Source organism: Dictyostelium discoideum, assembly GCF_000004695.1.
Source record: "Dictyostelium discoideum AX4 chromosome 6 chromosome, whole genome shotgun sequence".
Lineage (NCBI taxonomy): Eukaryota > Evosea > Eumycetozoa > Dictyosteliales > Dictyosteliaceae > Dictyostelium > Dictyostelium discoideum.
Window position 1 is genome coordinate 746,265 of NC_007092.3, and position 20,000 is coordinate 766,264.

The 20,000-nt window shown below is 23.3% G+C and overlaps 6 protein-coding genes across 6 annotated transcripts in view; all 6 read left to right on the plus strand.

The window, feature by feature from the left end:
* Window positions 1-252: 252 nt before the first annotated feature.
* Window positions 253-1,032, plus strand: DDB_G0291846 (hypothetical protein; the record flags this gene model as incomplete). Its single annotated transcript, XM_629926.1, has 3 exons — window positions 253-284; window positions 383-535; window positions 919-1,032. Coding segments are annotated over 3 exons (299 nt in total), but the record flags the coding sequence as incomplete, so codon positions are not given.
* Window positions 1,033-1,333: 301 nt separating this feature from the next.
* On the plus strand, window positions 1,334-2,666 carry DDB_G0291790 (hypothetical protein; the record flags this gene model as incomplete). Its single annotated transcript, XM_629927.1, has 2 exons — window positions 1,334-1,481; window positions 1,639-2,666. The coding sequence occupies 2 exons, from the start codon at window positions 1,334-1,336 to the stop codon at window positions 2,664-2,666; spliced, it is 1,176 nt and encodes a 391-aa protein (XP_629929.1).
* A 683-nt stretch (window positions 2,667-3,349) lies between these two features.
* Window positions 3,350-6,408, plus strand: DDB_G0291792 (hypothetical protein; the record flags this gene model as incomplete). Its single annotated transcript, XM_629928.1, has 2 exons — window positions 3,350-3,690; window positions 3,780-6,408. The coding sequence occupies 2 exons, from the start codon at window positions 3,350-3,352 to the stop codon at window positions 6,406-6,408; spliced, it is 2,970 nt and encodes a 989-aa protein (XP_629930.1).
* Window positions 6,409-7,481: 1,073 nt separating this feature from the next.
* DDB_G0291794 (hypothetical protein) lies at window positions 7,482-10,832 on the plus strand (the record flags this gene model as incomplete). Its single annotated transcript, XM_629929.1, has 1 exon — window positions 7,482-10,832. The coding sequence occupies one exon, from the start codon at window positions 7,482-7,484 to the stop codon at window positions 10,830-10,832; it is 3,351 nt and encodes a 1,116-aa protein (XP_629931.1).
* A 510-nt stretch (window positions 10,833-11,342) lies between these two features.
* Window positions 11,343-14,016, plus strand: DDB_G0291796 (hypothetical protein; the record flags this gene model as incomplete). Its single annotated transcript, XM_629930.1, has 2 exons — window positions 11,343-11,682; window positions 11,816-14,016. 2 exons carry the CDS (start codon window positions 11,343-11,345, stop codon window positions 14,014-14,016), a joined length of 2,541 nt encoding a protein of 846 aa, XP_629932.1.
* A 2,109-nt stretch (window positions 14,017-16,125) lies between these two features.
* DDB_G0291798 (hypothetical protein) overlaps window positions 16,126-20,000 on the plus strand; it is a gene marked incomplete at both ends in the record, with an annotated part of 3,910 nt that continues 35 nt past the window's right edge. Inside the window, 2 exons of the mRNA XM_629931.1 lie at window positions 16,126-16,222; window positions 16,440-20,000. The exon at window positions 16,440-20,000 is cut by the window's right edge and continues 35 nt beyond it. Of these exons, the coding sequence (XP_629933.1) occupies window positions 16,126-16,222; window positions 16,440-20,000 (3,658 nt within the window). The remainder of the gene's footprint in view (window positions 16,223-16,439) is intronic.

Sequence of the window (20,000 nt, forward strand, 5' to 3'; positions counted from 1 at the left end):
ACTTATTTAATATTCACTTATTTTTGTGACATACTTCATTATTCTATCAACTCATTATAAAATATAAAATAAAATTTATATAAAATATAAAATATTTTAAATATAAAGATATCAAATTTATAATAGTATTATTCAATCAAATAAATATATAAATTTAAAAAAAAAAAAAAAAGAATAATAATGAAAATATAATTTTCTCTGCTGATGGGAAAGGTTTATCATTTAGTAAATTCAAACATTTACTCTTATTAGTTCATGGTAATAATTTAACAAAAGCAGATATAGTTAGAAACTAATGTAACTGCAACAGAGTTACTTGAAGAAATCAAAGATAGTTTTGGAATGGGAGATAGCGATGAATTAACTGAATTAACAAAGTTAGGTGAATATAGTAACAGAAGCACAAGCAACAACAACAACATCAACAACAACAACAACACCAACATCAACATCAACAACAGCAATAGTAGCACCAACAACCAATTCAATAAGTTTATCAAGTTTAAATTCTGTTAATGGAAATAGTATTGGTTGTGTATAAGAAAATAGTGGATATTAGTAATAGTTTAGGTGGTAGAGAGGTCAGATTTTAGCAAATTTTTCAAAATCAAATTCAATAACATTGTATTAGATTTGATAGTGTTAATGCAGCGTCATCACTAGTGATTGGTAAAAATCAAGATTTCCAATCTTTTAATAATAATGTGTAAACAATGAATTAAAAAATTTTTATTTATTTATTCATATATTTATTTATGTAATCTGAAGTGATTTGAGGCCATGGTTGATCAGTAGTTGGAATCATTTGAAAATGAAATAGATGAACCTGTACAATCAATTAATTGGGCACCATTTAAATTGTTGGTATAGTTAAATGTATTCTTTTCAAAAAAAATATTTGAATTTAATGTTTTAAAGATTGTTGAATTGGAATCAGTATTTGAAATTATGTTTGATAGGAAAATACCAGAAGCACTATTAAACTCAATTAAACCACCATCAAAATTTTCAAATATATTCCTATCAACATAAATGGCATCAGTTTTCGAAAATCTAAATAAATGTGATGGCTTGAAGTTTTTGACCTGATAATTGAGAAAAAGATGAATATACTATATGCATTTGTCCAGAATTAATAAAAGATGAATTTTGGATTTTAGTGCCATATGATACTTTTTTAAAAATAGTTCGGCCAATACTATATTCTGAACTTTCCTCATAACCAATAAAAGAACCAACAAGAAGAAAAAGAAAGAGATGGAAAGGTTTTTAAATAAATCTCAATTAGGACCATTCAATACAATATTAGAATATTATTTAAGAAAACAAGATTATGATGGTGGAAGCATTCTGCATGAAATACATTTCAGAATATGGATATTATTTTGGCTCTAGACTATTTTTTAGTACCGTTGAGTGTTTTGTAAAAATTCATTTGAAAGGTTTACTGAATTTGTATTCCGTCTATACGATAACAAATTGTTAGTACCAGAACCATCAGCTTGGCGTTTATCATTTAGCACTATGGTTGAATCATTCGCAGTTCAAAAATATTCCAATGAAGCTTTCAATAGATTCTTTAACAAGATGGGGTCCCATCACTGGAAGATGCTTCTGATATATTTAAATATTTAATAGCAACTAAAGATTTAAAATCAATCGTCAAAGCCCTAAATTTTATCGATTCAGGTATAATCAACACTACTATCAAATTAATACCACATGTGATTATCAACTTTTTCAGAGTCTTTTCAAAATCTGAAAAAGATACAACGATATTAGTTGGATATCAAGATCTGATATTCAAACAAATGAAAAAATTAGATCCAAAAGAAATTGCAGCTATAATTATCTTTTATAATCTTATTATTGATAATACCAACTATCAAGGTAGATTTGGAATTAATAAACAATTCCTATCAAGATTACATGGTGAATTCTTAAGAACTCTACCAAAAGAAATAATTAAAGTCATTATTGATGATTTGGTTAAATATTTCCTTTCAACAAATTATTATGAAAAATCATTATATTGGTTCAATGCAAATTCAACAATATTTAGTAATGAAATTAGTAAAACCGCAATATTCAGTTTCATTACTTACCAAAATTCACAATTACTATCATACCAAATCGAGGAAAAGAGAATTGAAGAATATCGTCAATTTTGGAGAAAAACCTTAAAGTTATCTGAAAATCAAACTTTTAATGATAAATATTTAGGTGTGGAGAAATCTGTTTATTCAGAGTTTAAGAATTTAAATCTTTCGAAAAAATTGAAATCAATTTATTATTTACCAGAAGGCTATGAAGAAATTCTAAATCGAAAAGTTGATTACAAACATCAATTGGTATTTAGCAAAGATTATCATATTACTTTATCAGCAATGTTAAAAAATGATACTTTTAAAGGTTTAGAGATTTTCCATTATTTGAATGACAATTTCTTAAAGAAATCAAAATTACCAATTGGTACTTTATTATTAGATACAATTTTAAAAATTCAAAGTCTTAATAAAAGAGAAATTCAAAAAGAAGATAAAGAAGAAGTAGATGAAAAAGATGAAAAAGTAAATGAAAGTAAAGATAAAAAAAAATCATATATTAGTGATTATTGGGAAAAGGGTTTCATTTTTAGAGTAGAAAATTCTTTATTTGAATTTTAAACCAAATTTAATTAAACAATAAAATAATTTTTTTTTTTCTTTTTAGATTTATCAAAACTAGTTTTATTTTATTTATTTTTTTATTTATTTTTTTATTTATTTTTTTTAATTAAGATTGTAGTTTTATTTTATTATCTTTTTTTTTATTTATTTATTCTTTTTATTTATTCATTTGTTTATTTATTATAATAATGATACACCTAAAAATATAAAAAATAAAACTTCATTTGCTAAACCTGCTTTATCAATTAACCCTGCTGTACCTACCAATAAATAAACGATGACCATAGGTTGATTATATTTTTTTTGCTTCACTTTTAACCCAAATGTATTTATTAATTTATTTATTTATTATTTATTTATTATTTAATATTTAATTGTTTAATTGTTTAATAATTTATTGTCTTAATATTGAAAATATGAAAATAAAAAAAAAAAAACGAAAAAAAAAAAAATGAAAAAAAAAAAAAAAAAAAAAAAAAAAAAAATAATTAACATATTGTAATTAATAATTAATAAACAAAAAAATAATTCCCATGTTAATTTATTATTATTTTTTAATAAAATGTGTTGGTAAACCAACTTTCAAATTTTTTTTTTTTTTTATTTTTTAAAATTTTTAGGTGATACCATTTTTTTTATTTTTTATTATTTTTTATTTATTTTTCATGTTAATTATCACAATGAAAAGGTTATCTCTACTATCAACAATAAATAAATTAAATAAATTTGGTATTTCACCAATCTATCAATATGGTTTAAATTCAACAACATTAAGAAATATTATAACCATTCAACAAAGATCTTACGCATCATTATCATCAACACCACCATCATCATCATCATCATCATCATCATCATCATCATCATCATCATCATCATCATCATCACCATCACCACCATCACCATCACCATCACCATCACCATCACCATCACCATCACCATCACCATCACCATCACCATCACCATCACCGTCACCGTCACCATCACCATCACCAACCACAACCTCAACATTTGAAAAAAAGTAAATAAATTAGAATAAAAAAAATAAAAATAAAAAATTTAAATTTACCATTGTCACACATTCATATATTTATTTTTCTTGATTTATAGATATAGTTATCAATTTGAATCAAAATTATCAGAAGCAATATATACTCAAGAAATAGAAAAAAAAAAATTAATTGTAAATGAAATTATACAAAGTGATAAACTTTTAGTTTCGCGACTTACACCAACATTACTTTTACAATTAACAGATTATGATATATCATTGGCATTAAAATTATTTGATAAATATCATAATGATTTGATGTGTCATATTGAAAATAAAAAAGAAATGATTAATCAAGAAGAAAAGCAAACAGATGAAAAAGCAATAGAGTATTTTAAAAAATATCAATTACAACCATTCGAAATAATGTTAGAGTATTATGTAAGAAAACAAGATATAGATGGATTGGAAGCATTCTGTGTGAAATACATTTCAAAATATAGATTTTATTTTTTATCAAAACCATTTTTTAATATCTTTAAACATTTTGGGAAAACTTCATTTGAAAAGTTTACTGAATTTGTATTCCGTCTATACGATATCAAATCGTTTGCATCACCAAAATCATCAATTAAAGTAATGATTTTATTATTGGCACTTCAAAAAGACTCGAATCGAGGTTTCAATAGATTTTTTAACTATCATATAGAAAGATGGGGTCGCATCACTAGTGAAGATGCTTCTAATATATTTAAATATTTAATAGCAACTAATGATTTAAAAACAATCGCTAATGTCCTAAATTGTATCGACTCAAATAAAACTGATACTACTAACAAATTAATACCCAAAGAGATTATCAACTTATTCAGAGTCTTTTCAAAATCTGAAAAAGATATAACGATATTAGTTGGATATCAAGATCTAATATTCAAACAAATGAAAAAATTACATCCAAAAGAAATCGCAGCTATAATCTTCTTTTATAATGTTATTGATAATACCCACTATAAAGGTGAATTTAAAATTAATAAACAATTCCTATCAAGATTACATGGTGAATTCTTAAGAACTCTACCAAAAGAAACAATTAAAGTCATTATTGATTATTTGGTTAAATATTTCCTTTCAGCAAATGATTATGAAAAATCATTATATTGGTTCAATGCAAATTCAACAATATTTAGTAATGAAATTAGTAAAACCATAATATTTAGTTTCATTGCTTACCATACATTACAATTACCATCAAATAAAATCGAAAAAAAGAGAATTGAAGAATATCGTCAATTTTGGAGAAAAATCTTAAAGCAATCTGAAAATCAAACTTCTAATGATAAATATTTAGGTGTGGAGGAATCTGTTTATTCAGATTTTAAGAATTTAAATCCTTTAGAAATATTGGAATCAATATATAAATTAAATATAGGCTATGAAAGGCTTCTAACTAGAAGATATGATTACAAACGTCTATTAATATTTAATAAAGATTATCTTCACGATACTACTTTATCAGCAATGTTAAAAAATGATAATTTTAAAGGTTCAGAGATTTTCAATTACTTAAATGATAATTTCTTAAAGAAATCACAATTACCAGTTGGTACTTTATTATTAGATACAATTTTAAAAATTCAAAGTCTTAATAAAAGAGAAAATAAAAAAGAAGATAAAAAAGAAGATAAAAAAGAAGAAGTAGATGAAAAAGATGAAAAAGTAAATAAAAAAAAAGGTAAAAAAAAATCATTAATTAGTGATTATTGGGAAAATAATGATTCAGGATTTTCAAGATTAACAAATAAAGAAATTAATTTTATTCAACCAATGTTGGAAGGAATAAAGAATGATTTAATACTTGATAGAGATATATTTGATGAAAGATATGATCAAATGTTATCGACAGCACAACAATTGTCATTGTCACGGAAATTGGGTAAAGATGAAATTCAAATATTAAGAGTAGCATTATTGAATCTTTATTTCTATAAAACTGAAGAATCAATGGTAGACTATTTAAAAATCGTCACTCAAATGATTAAAAATCGTCATAGAATTCCATTTGATGTATTTGAACAAACTTGTTGGTTAGTTTTAGAACATTACAGTAAATTGGTCGATAATGGTAGTGTCGATATTACAATGTTAGTCGATTTCATCGAGAAATTCACTAGAGATAATCCAACTTTTGAAATTGGCTATTTGGTAATTTTAAATTCTTTATATTCTCTTCAAAAATACAGTGAAGCTCCATCCTACATTAATTTACATTCAAATTTCAGAAATACTCATGACACTTTGTTATCTCTAACCAATTGTTTATTACAACTTAACCCAGAATCAATTGACTGGAAACAATTTTTAGATAGGATCGAATCATTGAAAAAGTTTGAAAATCTAGCATTCTTATTGAATCCAATTATCAAACATTTAGAAAAACATCCAAAAGAATTGGTTGATTTCGAAAATTCCGTTTTAACTGAATCTCCATACTCTACTTATTTAATCGGTATTGATAATCAATCTTTTGAAACACTTATCCGTCATCATATAAATGATCCTGTTCAATTGGAATATTATGCCAGAAGTTATCTTCGACCTTCCCAAGTAACTAATTTTCTATTTGCCATTGAAGAAAATAAAAAATTAGGGAACAGGGAATTTATTGGGGAAGAAATATTAAAATATAACAGGCTTTTTAAATACTCAACTCAAAATTTAAAAGACTCCTTTAATAAAAATAAAAAATAATAAAAGTTTAAAAAATAATAAAAGTAATAATAATAATAATAATAATAATAATAATAATAATAATAATAATAATAATAATAATAATAATAAATTCACAAGAGGAAAAAAAAGTTTTAATTTATTATTTTTATTTAAATTAACATTAATAAAAAAACACCATACGAATTAAAAAAAGCTTTTTTTTTGAAATCTAAATTTTTATTATGGTCGGATGCAAAAAAATTTCAGCAGATATCCAAGCGGTGAAAAGTAATTTTATGTGGCTTGTCGCCTCTTTTTTTTATTTTTATTTTCTACGCGATTTTTGATATGATTGAATATTTTTGGGAAATTCATTTGAAAGGTTTACTGAATTTGTATTGCGTCTATACAATAACAAATCGTTAGTACTAAGTTTATCACTTCTCACTATAAGTAAATCATTTAACTCTTAAATATAATATATTTGAATATTTAACACCAAAACAATTGCTAATGTCCTAAATTGTATCGATTCAAGTAAAACTGAAACTACCAAATTATCACCTAGTTTTATTATTAACCTATTCAGAGTCTTTTCAAAATCTGAAAAAGATATAACGATATTAGTTGGACACCAAGATCTAATATTCAAAGAAATGAAAAAATTACATCTAAAAGAAATGGCAGATATAATTTTCTTTTATAATTGATCAATTAAAAGAATATCTTCATGATATTACTTTATTAGCAATGCACACCTGATTTTTCTAAATATTCAACTGAATACACCTTAAAAAAAAATAAAAAAAATAATAGTGTTTAAAAAAAAAAAAAAAGAATAATAGTTTTTTTTAATCAAAAATGAGAAAAAGAAATAAAATAAAGAAAATATACAAATATTTATAAAAAACAATTACTAGTAATTATTTTATTTTTTATTTTTATTTTTATTTTTTTTTTATTTTTTTTTAATTAAAAAATGAAAAACGAAAAAAAAAAAATAAAAAATAAAAAAACAAGTCTAATAATTTTTCGCTTTTTTCGCTTTTTTTTTTTTTTTTTTTTTGAATTTTTTTTTTTTCTTTTACCATTTTTTAAGTTATTTATATAAAATGATTCGTTTTATATTGAAACCACCAATAAATAGTAATTGTTTAAAAAATAGTTTTTATATAAAAAGATATTATTCATTTGAAAATAAAAAAAAATTAAATAATTATAAAAATAAATCTATTATTAATAATAACAATAATAGTAATAACAATAATTATAATTATAATAGTGGTATTAATAATTACAATAATAATAGTAATAATAATAATAATAATAATAAAAACAATAATAATAATTTAGAAAATAATAATAATAATAATGATAATGATAATGATAAAAATCAAGATGAAAATGTAAATAATAATAATAATAATTTAGAAAATAATATTGAAATTGAAAGAATTAAAGAAGCTATTTTAAAAAAATACCTTGTTAAAGGGTTTAGTGGTTCAAATGATTTTTCAATACTAGATTCAAAAACAAGTTATCAATTTTCAAATTTAAATGAACTAATTCAAGAAAATAGAGTTAATTTTGGAGAATGTTTAATTTTATTTGATAAAATTACACTAAGAGATGATATTAAATTTTCAAATGTTTATAACAACTTCTTTTCACTCATCATTATGAAAGGTTTAAAAGAAGGTAGTATCCAAGCAACCTTTCATTTCTTTCAAGAGAGAATTCATCTTGCTCAAAATTTTGTTTTCACTGAAGAATTTTCATTCATGATGATAGAATTTTATGAATTTGAAAAAAAGCATACTAGTAAATACAACAACGATGATAGCATTAACATTAATAATAATAATAATAATATCGATTCACCACTTGCCTATTTTAATAAGCCATTTAGAAATACATTGGATGTGTTATTTAAACATCATTTAGTAAATGAAAGAACACTTGTATTATTATTTAAAATAGCATTATCAAATGGAAATTTAAAACTATTTGATTTTCTATTTAATTACTATATAAAGAGTGCAGAAATTCTCAATAAATATTTAACATCAAATGAAATAGCTGAAAATGGAAATCAAGATTTTAATAATAATAATATTTATAATAATAGTTATACTATTAATTATATTAATAATATAAATATTAAACATTTTGAATTAAGTAATGTATATCTATTAGCATTACCAAATAATTTACATGTTAGTTTAATTCAAAGAATGATATTAAATGATGAATATGACAATGTTTTAAAAGTATTAGATATTGCATTAAAAAAAGGTACACCAGAAATTATAGAATGTTTCCAATCGATTTTGAAAATTTGTAAATATAAAAAACAAGATCCAACCAAGTATATAGATGTTTTATTTAGAAGTGAATACAGAGAACAATTGAAAAACTATTATCCAACATTACTATATTTCAATCAGACCACACAAAATATCGAAGTTTTCAATCATCTATTCGATTATATATCAAATTATAAAGATTCAAATATAAGACATGAGATCTTTTCATCCATGGTTTTAACTTCACTCTATCATAGTAGATATGAATTGGCATTGGATTGGTATTATCATACAGTATATAAATGTAAATTTGAATCAACTTATTCAATCCATATTTTCATTTTCTATTCAACCTATTTCAAGAAAATACCATTTCTTCAAAGATTTTGGTCAAACAAATTGGAGAGTCAAATGAATTCCGATGAATATTTTACAAAGATAAAATTAAAATTTGATTCCTTTCAACCAAATATTTCAAATAATATTATATTTTCATTATTACCAATAAATGTATTTTTTAAAAATCAAAAACCATTACATAAAATTATTTCACCAAAACCTAAAGTTTTACCAACATCATTCTCATTTAAACGTAATATAAAAAATGATCAACAACAACAACAACAACGACAACAACAAAATGAAGATGAACAAGATGATGAAGACAGATTAGAAGAGGAAGAAGAAGAAGAAGAAGAGGAAGAACAAGAAGAAGAAGAAGAAGAACAAGAAAGAGAAGGATTAAATAATGAAGGATTTGAAGATTTTATTAATAATAATACTAATTATTATAATAATAATTATTATAATAATAATTATTATAAAAATAAATATTTTAAAAATGATTATTTTAAAAATAAATATTATTATGATAATAAAAAGGAAAAACCAATTAAAATTGATTTAGCAATTTCACGAAGTAAAAATATACATTCAATTAAATTTAATGAAGAATTAATTTTTCAAAAGATTATACTTACAAGTAGAGAACCAATTAAATTAGAAACTGATAGATATTTATTCTTTTTATGTACTTGTTCAACCGATTTAGAATTTATTAGAAATTATGTAGTTGAAAATTATTTTAAAACCAATAGGATCTTACCAAATGATTTATTGACTAGAATAATGCATATATTAAAGTTGGATCCTTTTATTTACTTTAAAGCAATAAAAGATGCGCCAGAGTATTACAGATTCCTGATGTTTGATGCTGGCGTATTTAATAATCTATTGGTGAAAAATTTCGATCAAGTCATTGAATTTATGAGTGTAGATAATAGCTATTATATTTCATCGCCTCATTTTCAAAAAATCATTTACCGTGCATTAATTAATAAATACCGAGATGAGAGATCAATTAATCTATCAAATGGAATGCTAAGAACAATGTTTAAGAAAGGCTTCGACTTGGACCCTATCGCCGATAGCATTGGCCATTTCGCACGTTATAATAATTTACAAATTCCTAAAGAGGTTTTCGATCATTTATTCAAGAAAATGAAATATCAAAGAATTACCTCATTTCATATAATTAATTTAATCCGTGACCAAAAGTTCAAAGAAGCATTGGACTTTTTGGAAGGATCTCCACGTGATCTCATTGATACAGATACAAAGAAACTATATTTGGAACATGTTTTCCCGGTGCTTTATCCGCTATCGGATCTGGATAATGTGACTGTCTGGTTTGACATTTTAAGAGATAACCCAGATAATAAAATTAGAAACAAAATTGGGTTCTTTAATTTTCTATTGGTTGATTTGGCTAAACATGGACAAAAAGATATTATCATTTCATTGATTGAAAAAGATAGTAGAATCATGTCAAATATAAATCAAAAAACTTTATTTATTATTTTATCTCAATTTGATTTACAATTACCAAAAAGAAATCAATCGAAATTAATTGAAAATTCAAATAAAATAATCTCATTTTTTAAAGCTTCAAGAGTGTACGAACAATATCATGAAGATGTTGTTAATTTAGTTTCAAAAGCAAATGAAATAGTTAAAGATGAAGAAATTATGAAATTTTTAAGTGATTCTCCAATAAGTGAATTTCAACCTCCAAAATTAAAAAAAGATCCAATTTCAATATCTCAAAATTCAATTGATTTCATTGAAAAATATTATATTGATGATGAATTTAAATAGAAATAAATAAACAAACAAATAAACAAAAAGGTTTTTTTTTTTTTTTTACTTTAAAATATTTTATTTTTATTTTTATTTTTTTTATTTTTTTTATTTTTTTTTTAAAAAATCTGGGTTACCCATTATTCTATGTTTTATTTTATTATTATTTTTATTTTTTTATTTTTCATTTTCTTAAAAAAATTAAAAAAAAAAAATTAAAAATAACTGGATTTTTTAAAAGAAAAATAAAAAAAAAATTAAAAAAAAAAATTAAAAAAAAAAATTAAAAAAAAAAAAATTAAAAAAAAAAAATTAAAAAATGGTGACTTAAAATTTTGCAACTATCAAGGGGGTTATATTTTTTTTTTTTTTAATTTTTTTTTTTTTTTAATTTTTCACTTATTATTTTAAGTTGGTCATTAACTTAAAATATATATGTATTTTTTAAATTACTAATTTTTTTTTTTTTTTTTTTTTTTTTTTTTTTAATGTTTTTTCTCTCCCTCTGTTGATCTTTTTTAGAGAGAAATGGTAACATTTAACCTTAAAAATGTAACCGATGAACACTATGATCCTTCTAATCTCAATCTGAAGACGATTTCAATGGAACAGGCTTTAGAGTTAGAAGAACAGTCAAAAGTTAATTTTTCATCTCCAGATTTTATGTTTCAATTTTTATTAATGGAAACACTTTTAATTAAAGAAGTTAAAAGGATAGAAGAAAGTAACTATTGTAGTTTAGAAAGAGGCGAAGGACCATATGTAAAAATCAATTGGACCCCAAATTTTGAGGATTTCATTTCAAACTCATTAAAAATAACTGAATATGAAATTGGTGAAAATTTTCATTTTAGAGATAATTTATTTCGTAAGTATTGGTTTAAAATTTTGGTTTCTTGTGATACAAATAAAAAATATACATAAATTGTTATTATGATTAATATATATTTTATAGATATATATATATATTATACATATATACTAATCATAATTACAATTAGCTAAAAACTACTCACAAATGAAAAGAGATAAAGCTAAAAAAAGTTTAGAATCACTTAATTTACTTAAACACAAAGCTCGTAAAATGATAAGTGAGTTTCAAACATTAAAAGAACATTTAAATGAAAAAATTAGGGAAGTAGAGAGTAACTATGCATTAAAAGTAAAGGAGCATAATCAAATATCCTCTGAAATAGAAAACCTAGAGTCACTTTTGTTATTAGATGAGCCACAACAACAATCATCTTCACCACAAAAACCACAACAACAACAGCAACAACAACAACAACAACAACAACAACAATCTCAAAAGAAGGCTCACCATAAACAAAAATCACCACCTCAAAAAAAACCACAACAACCACAGCAACAACAACAACCACCACCACAACAACAACCACCACCACAACAACAACAACAAAACTCTGTTGGAATTTTACCAAAGATATTACCATCAAAAAGTTTGGCTGTATTACCTTGTTCTGTAAAGGATGCTGGTAATTTATTGTTAAAATCTACACCAAGTAAGTTGCTTGCTGGTGCAGATTCAAAAGAAGAACAATTTTTTGAAATAGAGATTATTCATCTTCATAAATATATTGAAACAATTGAATTGGAATTTGAATTACAAGTTTTGCCTGATCCCATATCAGAGCATAATCTTGTTCCAATCTCAACAGAACCACAAGAGATTCAACAAGGTGGAAGAGGATATAAACTTAAATTTGCTACAACTGAGTTTATAAAATCCCCTCATCAAATGGTTACACTTGTACTTTGGGCAACAATTAAAGGTACAGAAATCTCAAGTAATGCAATACTAAAACCAATTAAAATCATCTCTCTACATAATAGTTCCAATAGAATAAATCAACAAAACTATTGTGGACTTGATGAAAATTTACAAAAAAGAAGATCACAACTTCTCATTAATATCCATAAAGGTTGTAATATTGATGAAACCATTAATAATATTAATAATATTAATCATAGTTTCACTCAATTATTTGGCACATTTGAATTTTATGAACAGCAAATGAAAAAAAAGATATTAAAAAAAGAAATTAAAAAGAAAGAATATCAAATTAAATATCCTTATCCTCCAGATTCTAGAACAGTTGCAACACATTCAATTAATTTTAGAAAGACAGATGCTAATGGTAATTATGTTTGTCATGGTGCTGTTGGTGCAAATAAAGTTGGTTATTTCTTGGGTTTCTTAAAAAATGGTGGTGAAGATTTTCCAATTCTTAAAAAAGATGATAATAATAATAATAATAATAATAATAATAATAAAAACAATATAGCTGAAAGACCTGGTAGTAATAATAATATAGTTGAAAGACCTGGTAATAATAATAATAATAATAATAATAATAATAATAATAATAATAACAATAATAATAATAATAATAATAATAATAATAATAATAATAATGATAGCAGTAATAATATTAATAATAATAACAACAATAATAATAATAATAATAATAATAATAATAATAATAATAATAATAATAATAATAATAATAATAATAATAATAATAATAAGGTAGATACTATAAATCCAGGTAATCCAAATCAAAGAAATAAACAAGGTCAAACACCATTACATTTATCAACTCATTATAGAATTGGATATGAATTTACACGTATCATTTTGAAGAAAAAAGGAAACGTTTTTTTGAAAGATAATTTCGGACAAACTTGTTTCCATTTGGCCGTGGAGAGATGTCATTCAACAATGGTTTTAAATCTACTGAGATTGTATCCCAATCTGGTATTTAAACAAAATAATCATGGTCTCTATCCTGTCCATTTCGCAGCAATGGATGACACGGTCGATATCATTGATATTTTCATCGATCATCAAATTCAACTACTGGAGAGAGACAAAAACGCGCCTTTGTTTATCCTTTTCCAAGATTCAGTCGGTATGACCCCTCTACACTGGGCTGCTTCACTGGGTTTAACTAGTATCTGCCAAAAGTTAGTCCAATTTGGTGGTTGCAACATTAGAGATTTTGAAGGTGAAACTGCAATTTTCAAAGCAATTCGTTCGGCAAACCCTACAACTTTCCAATATTTCCTTAGTCTTCCCGAAGTTGATACCTCCATCATTAATTTCAACGGTATGGGTATAGAGTCTCTATTAAAATTTAGAAATGTTAAAAAAATTCAACCAGAAATTTGTCAATTCTGATCCAATAAACAATAAAATATTTATTCACCTAAAACTTTTTTTTTTTTTTTTTTTTTTTTTTTTTTTTGTTGTTATATAATTGTAATTTTAATTATTTACCTTACAAAACTTACAAAATGACCTAACCGATTGTTTTTAATAACCTTTATTTAATTAAAAAGTAAAAATAAAAAATAAAAAATAAAAAAAAAATATTTTAAAAAACAAAAATAAAAAATAATAAACACATAATAGATATTAAAATAAGATTTTTTCTAATTAAGGGATAGAAATTAAGTCAAATAAATTTTTTTTTTTTTTTTTTTTTTTTATTTAATTTAAAGGTTAGTAATTTAAAGATTTTAAAATCAAAATTGTTATATTATTTAAGAATACGGAAATTTCATCAATCTTCTAAAAAAAAAAAAACAATCTATCATCGACATTATTTGTTTTTTTTTTTTATAAAATTATTTTTTATTTATTTTTTTATTTATTTATTTATTTTTATTTATTTTTTTATTTATCTATTTAATTATTTGTTTGTTTGCACCATTACCTTTTTTGAAAAAGACATTTAAAATTCCTTTGAAAATAACTTAATATTTTAAGCTTATGTTTTTTTAAGTTATTTATTTTAATAACTTTGCCACAAAGATTTATTTTTTGAGTTTGATTTTATTTTCAAAAAAAGTTTTTAAAAAAATTAATAAAAATTTTTTTTTTTTTTTTAAAGTCTAAAAAAAAAAATTTAATCATTTTAAATAACAAAAAAATAATATTTTATGTTAATTTTGATAAATTTTTTATTTAATATAAAAAAAAAATAAAAAAAATTCTTATTAAACTCAACACAAAGCATGCTTTACTTTGAATTTTTTTTTTTTTATTTTAATATTTATTTCAAGATTTATTTTATAAAAAAGATATATTTTATCTGTGTTTTTTTTTTTTTTTTATTTTATTCCATTTAACCCCATATTTAATTGATTGTAAAAAAAAAAAAAAAAAAAAATTTAAGATCCACAAAGAATAAAAACATTAACATTTTAAAGGAGTTTAAATTATTAAGTCTTTTAAAAATCCGCAAACAGCTTTTGCAATTTTTTTTTTTTTTTTTTTTTTTTTTTTTTTCAAGTTTATTCGAATTTATGAGCTCATAATAAAATTTATCCCAGCCAAAAAAAAAAGGATTCGAAAATTCAACCTCTCAACAATCCGAGATGATAAAACAAATAAAATTATTTTATTATTTCTTTATATATAAAAAAAAATCAAAAATTATCATACATGAGCGGGGTACTGGTTTAAATTAATAAAAAAAAAAAAAAATAATAAAATTTTGTTTAAAAAAAAAAAAAAATATCTTTCTTAGGTCCGACAAAAATAAATATTATCATGAAATTTATATTTTTATAATTTCTATTATTTTTTTATTTTTTAAATTATTTATATTTCTATAATTTTTATTTATTTTTTTTTTATTTTTTTTTTATTTTTTTTTTGTTTTTTTTTGTTTTTTTTTGTTTTTTATTTATTTTCTTTTTATTTTCTTAATAAACAAAAAAAAAAAAAAAAAAACCCTAATGCTGGGAGTTTAAAAAATTGAATATGGAATATTGATTTATTATTAAAATCTATTATTATCATAATTTTCCTGAAGTTTATTTGTGTGAATTAAAGAGAGAGTGTGAATTAAAGAGAGAATCCTCAAGTCACTCGAATTTTTGTTTTTAAAATTTGATTTTTTTTTAAATTTTTTTTTTTTTTTTTTTTTCTTTTTTTTTTTTCTTTTTTTTTTTTTTTTTGGATGACCTAATATACGTTGGAAATTATTTTTTTTTTATTTTTTTTTTTATTTTTTTATTTTTTTTCTACTAAACATAACTATAATACTAAATTAAATTATCTTTTTTTTTTTTAAAAAAAAAAAAAAAAAGGTAACCCCTTAATAATAATAATAATATTTAATAATTCGCAATATTGTAATAACAACATAGATTTTTTTTTTTTAAATTTTTTTTTAAAAAAAAAAAATATCTCATTTTGTGTTGAATTAATCAAAAAAAAAAAAAAAAACAAAAAAAAAAAACCAAAAAATTTGTCAAACATAGCTATTTTAATTAAAAAATGAATAATGATGCCGATATTCCAACTCTTTTTGAACATACCAGAATAGGAGGAACTGTTTCTATGGATAAATATAGTCAAATTTTAAACGATAATGGTAAATTATATTAATTAAAATTTTTAAAAAAAAATAATAAATAATAAAAAAATAAAATTGTTTCTTTTTTTGTTTTGTTTTTGTTTTATTTTATTTTGTTTTAATTTTATATTTTACTTATAAATTAATTATTAATTTTTAATTATTTATTATATTTTTTTTTTCTTTTTTTTTTTTTTTTTTAAATATAAATTATTCTTAATTTTTTTTTTTTTAGAATCATATTTACAAGATTTCTCATTCAGTGCAAGTACAAATGTTCTCGTTGGAATTAATGGAAATCAACAAACATCATCATCAATCAATCCAGCACAATTAAATATGTCACAATCACAACAACTTTTTCAACAATATTTTAATACAGCACCAACAACCAATACTCCATTAAATCAATCACAACAACAACAACAACAAATTGCACAACTTCAAAGTCAAGTGCTACAACTAATACAACAACAACAACAACAATCACAATCAACACCAATTTCACCACCACAAAGTTTACCACAATATCAATCACAATCGTCACCAGCTCAACCACCAACAAACTATACTGATAATAGTTATAATGTACCATCACCAACACAAGATTTAATGTCATTATTTCAACAATCACAAAATCAAAATCAAGTTCAACCATCTCCACAACTACTACTTCAAGCTTTACAACAACAACAACAAATTCAACTTCAACAACAATTACAACAACAACAACAGCAACAACAACAAACTCAACAACAAAATGGTATTCCATCATTACAACAAATTCAACAACAAATTCAAGCATTCCAAGCACAAAATCAATTACCACTCAAACAACAACAACAACAACAACAACAACAACAACAACAAATACCAGATAATAGTAATAACAATAATAATAATAATAATTATAGTGTACCAAATTATTCACCAGTTACAAATTTGGATCATATACCATCATCCCCATTATCAAATAATTCAATTCCATCATCTCCATATCAAAATCCAAATGCACCATCATTACAAATTGATGAGATTGCAATGAATAATTCATTACAAAAGTTTGCTCAAACCTATAATACTATTGAACATCAACAACAACAATTGATGTCACAACCATTACATAGAGTCACTGGTAATCTAACAAACTCTATTGAAGAGGATGATGAGGATGATAATGGAAAATTAAAGAAAAAGAAATCCAAATCATCACCAATTCCAACCAGTAGTTCAGCCAAAGTGAGACCAACATCGAGTTCACCAGTTTCAAGCTCAAAAATGACTACCAAATCTAAAGAGTTGACACAAAAAGAAAAGAGTTCAGAAAAGGTTAGAAAAGCAATTGAAGAACATAAGAAAAGACTCTCTTTACCATACGATATCCCAACCATTGAATTTTTACCACGTGATTTAATTCCTGAGCCAAATTCAGTTACCAACAATCATATCATCACACCACCAACAGTCATTAAATTAAATTTACCACAAAGTAAAACCGATTTCTCAAACTACTGGGTCACAGCTCGTTTAACTGAAAAAGATAAATTCAAAATCGATTATACCAAAGAACACTTTGAATGGGATGGTTATGCAACTTTTAACATTAAAATCGAGAAACCAAAGGGTAATGAAAAAACAGAATTCTTTAAAATTCGTTATGACCTCTTTTGTGAAGATCAAGATGGTAATCCATTGTATTTAGGAAACATTATCTCTGACCAAATTCGTTATTGTTATCATACAAGTTCATTACCAAATCCAAAGATCGAATTCATTTCACCATCAATGGTTAATCCATTGGCATTGGTTCCAAAGTTAGAATTAAATTCTTCATTCTTTAAACATGGTGATGCCCATCCATTGGTGGTTTTATTCCTTGACAAACATGGTAAACAAGTTCTTCATCATCAAAGACCTGCCAAAAGTAATTGGACCTCTGAATGGTCTATTAATATTGAAACTCCAGTTTTACCACCTGGTTCATATAGAGTTTTCGCTGTTTATTTAAAAAAGAATGAAGAAATTACTCCATCATTAATTAATAATTTAAATCAAGATTTCTCTTGTATGATTTATTATTCTGATAATACAATTATTAATTCAACAAATTTAATTAATAATTTAAATAATAATAATGGTAATGGTGGTGGTGGTGGTAATAATAATAATGGTAATAATAATAATAATGGTAATAATGATAATAATAATAATGGTAATAATGATAATAATAATAATAATAATAATAATGGTAATAATGATAATTACTTTGGTGGTAATAATGGTGGTAATGATGGATTTAGTTTTAATAATTATTCATTAAATGTTAATGGTGGTAATAATATTTTTTATAAGATTTATATTGAAATTAGTAAATGTGAAGAATCTCAATTATCAAAATATGAAACCTATAGAAATATTACTAATGAAGTTAATGGTGATTCATTGTTAATGTATTCAATTTTATCAAATGATTTATCAACATTTAAAAAGTTACTCTTATTAAAGACAAATATTGCCATCATGAATAATGCTCACTTTAATGCCTTACATTATGCAGCTTATTCTTCATTACAAAGAGAGGAATTCTTTGAAATATTAATTTCATCAAAAGATCATCATTCTGCAACTTCTTTAGAAACCTGTATAAACACTCCAAATCAAATTGGTAAATATGTCATTCATATGTTGGCCGAAATTAAAAATACAACTGCTATCATCAACTTATTGAATAGATACCCAACCATGTTCAATATGGTTGATGCTCGTGGTTTCATCGCTTTACATTACTTTGTTATGCATCGTGAGGAAATGGGCTCTTGTAAATTAATTGATTTCTGGGAAAATAATCTCTCAACAACTATTTCATCACCAAATACTGGTTTAACTTGCCAAACCTATAGCTCCGGTATGAATGTTTTACATTTAGCATGTGCAATGGGAAATGTAAAGATTGTAAATAGATTATTGAAAACTCGTGCTTTCGATTTATATCAACGTGACAACAAAGAGGAATTATGTATTCATAAAGCAATTGGTAATCAAAAATTCGATGTCATTCGTTTACTTAAATTCATTGGCTTTGATATTAGTTTGGTTTTAGATGAAATAAAATCTGTTCAAGATGATCTCGAATCCTATGATGAAGATGAATTAGCTTTCACAAGTAGATGTCAATTAGATTATATCACTAAATCTTATACTCAAATCACTCCAAGTATGAGAGAATCTTCAGTTAACTCTAATAATACTACTAGCAACACCAGCGATCCAACCGTTGAAGAGGATTTAATCAATAGATTAATTAAATTATCACATTCAGACTCATCATCTCATACTCCATCATTATCACATTTACCAAAATTATCATCATCTTCCTCTTCAGATACTACAACTCATTTACTCTCAGAGTCACAATCTTCCACTGGTGGTAATGTTACCTATACATTTGGTCATAGTACAAAGAAATTGGATGAAATTCTTGAAAAATTAGCCAACAAAATCAAAAAATTAGAAACTACCAATAAAACTTTGGAACAAAGAATTAGTCAACAAGAAGAGAAACAAAGAGATTCAAATGACCCAACTGATGAAACTTATTTAGATGCTATTAATATGTTTGTAAAAAACAACTCCAATCAAACCTATCAACGTATTGATAAGAAGACTGGTAAAACTGTTATACTCTCTTCTGAAAGTATGAATGCCTTTAAAGATAATTGTAAATTCCTTCCTTCAAATATTATTGGTAAAATTATTTCTTCCACTGAAAAAGATGATCAATTAATTGTTGATGTTG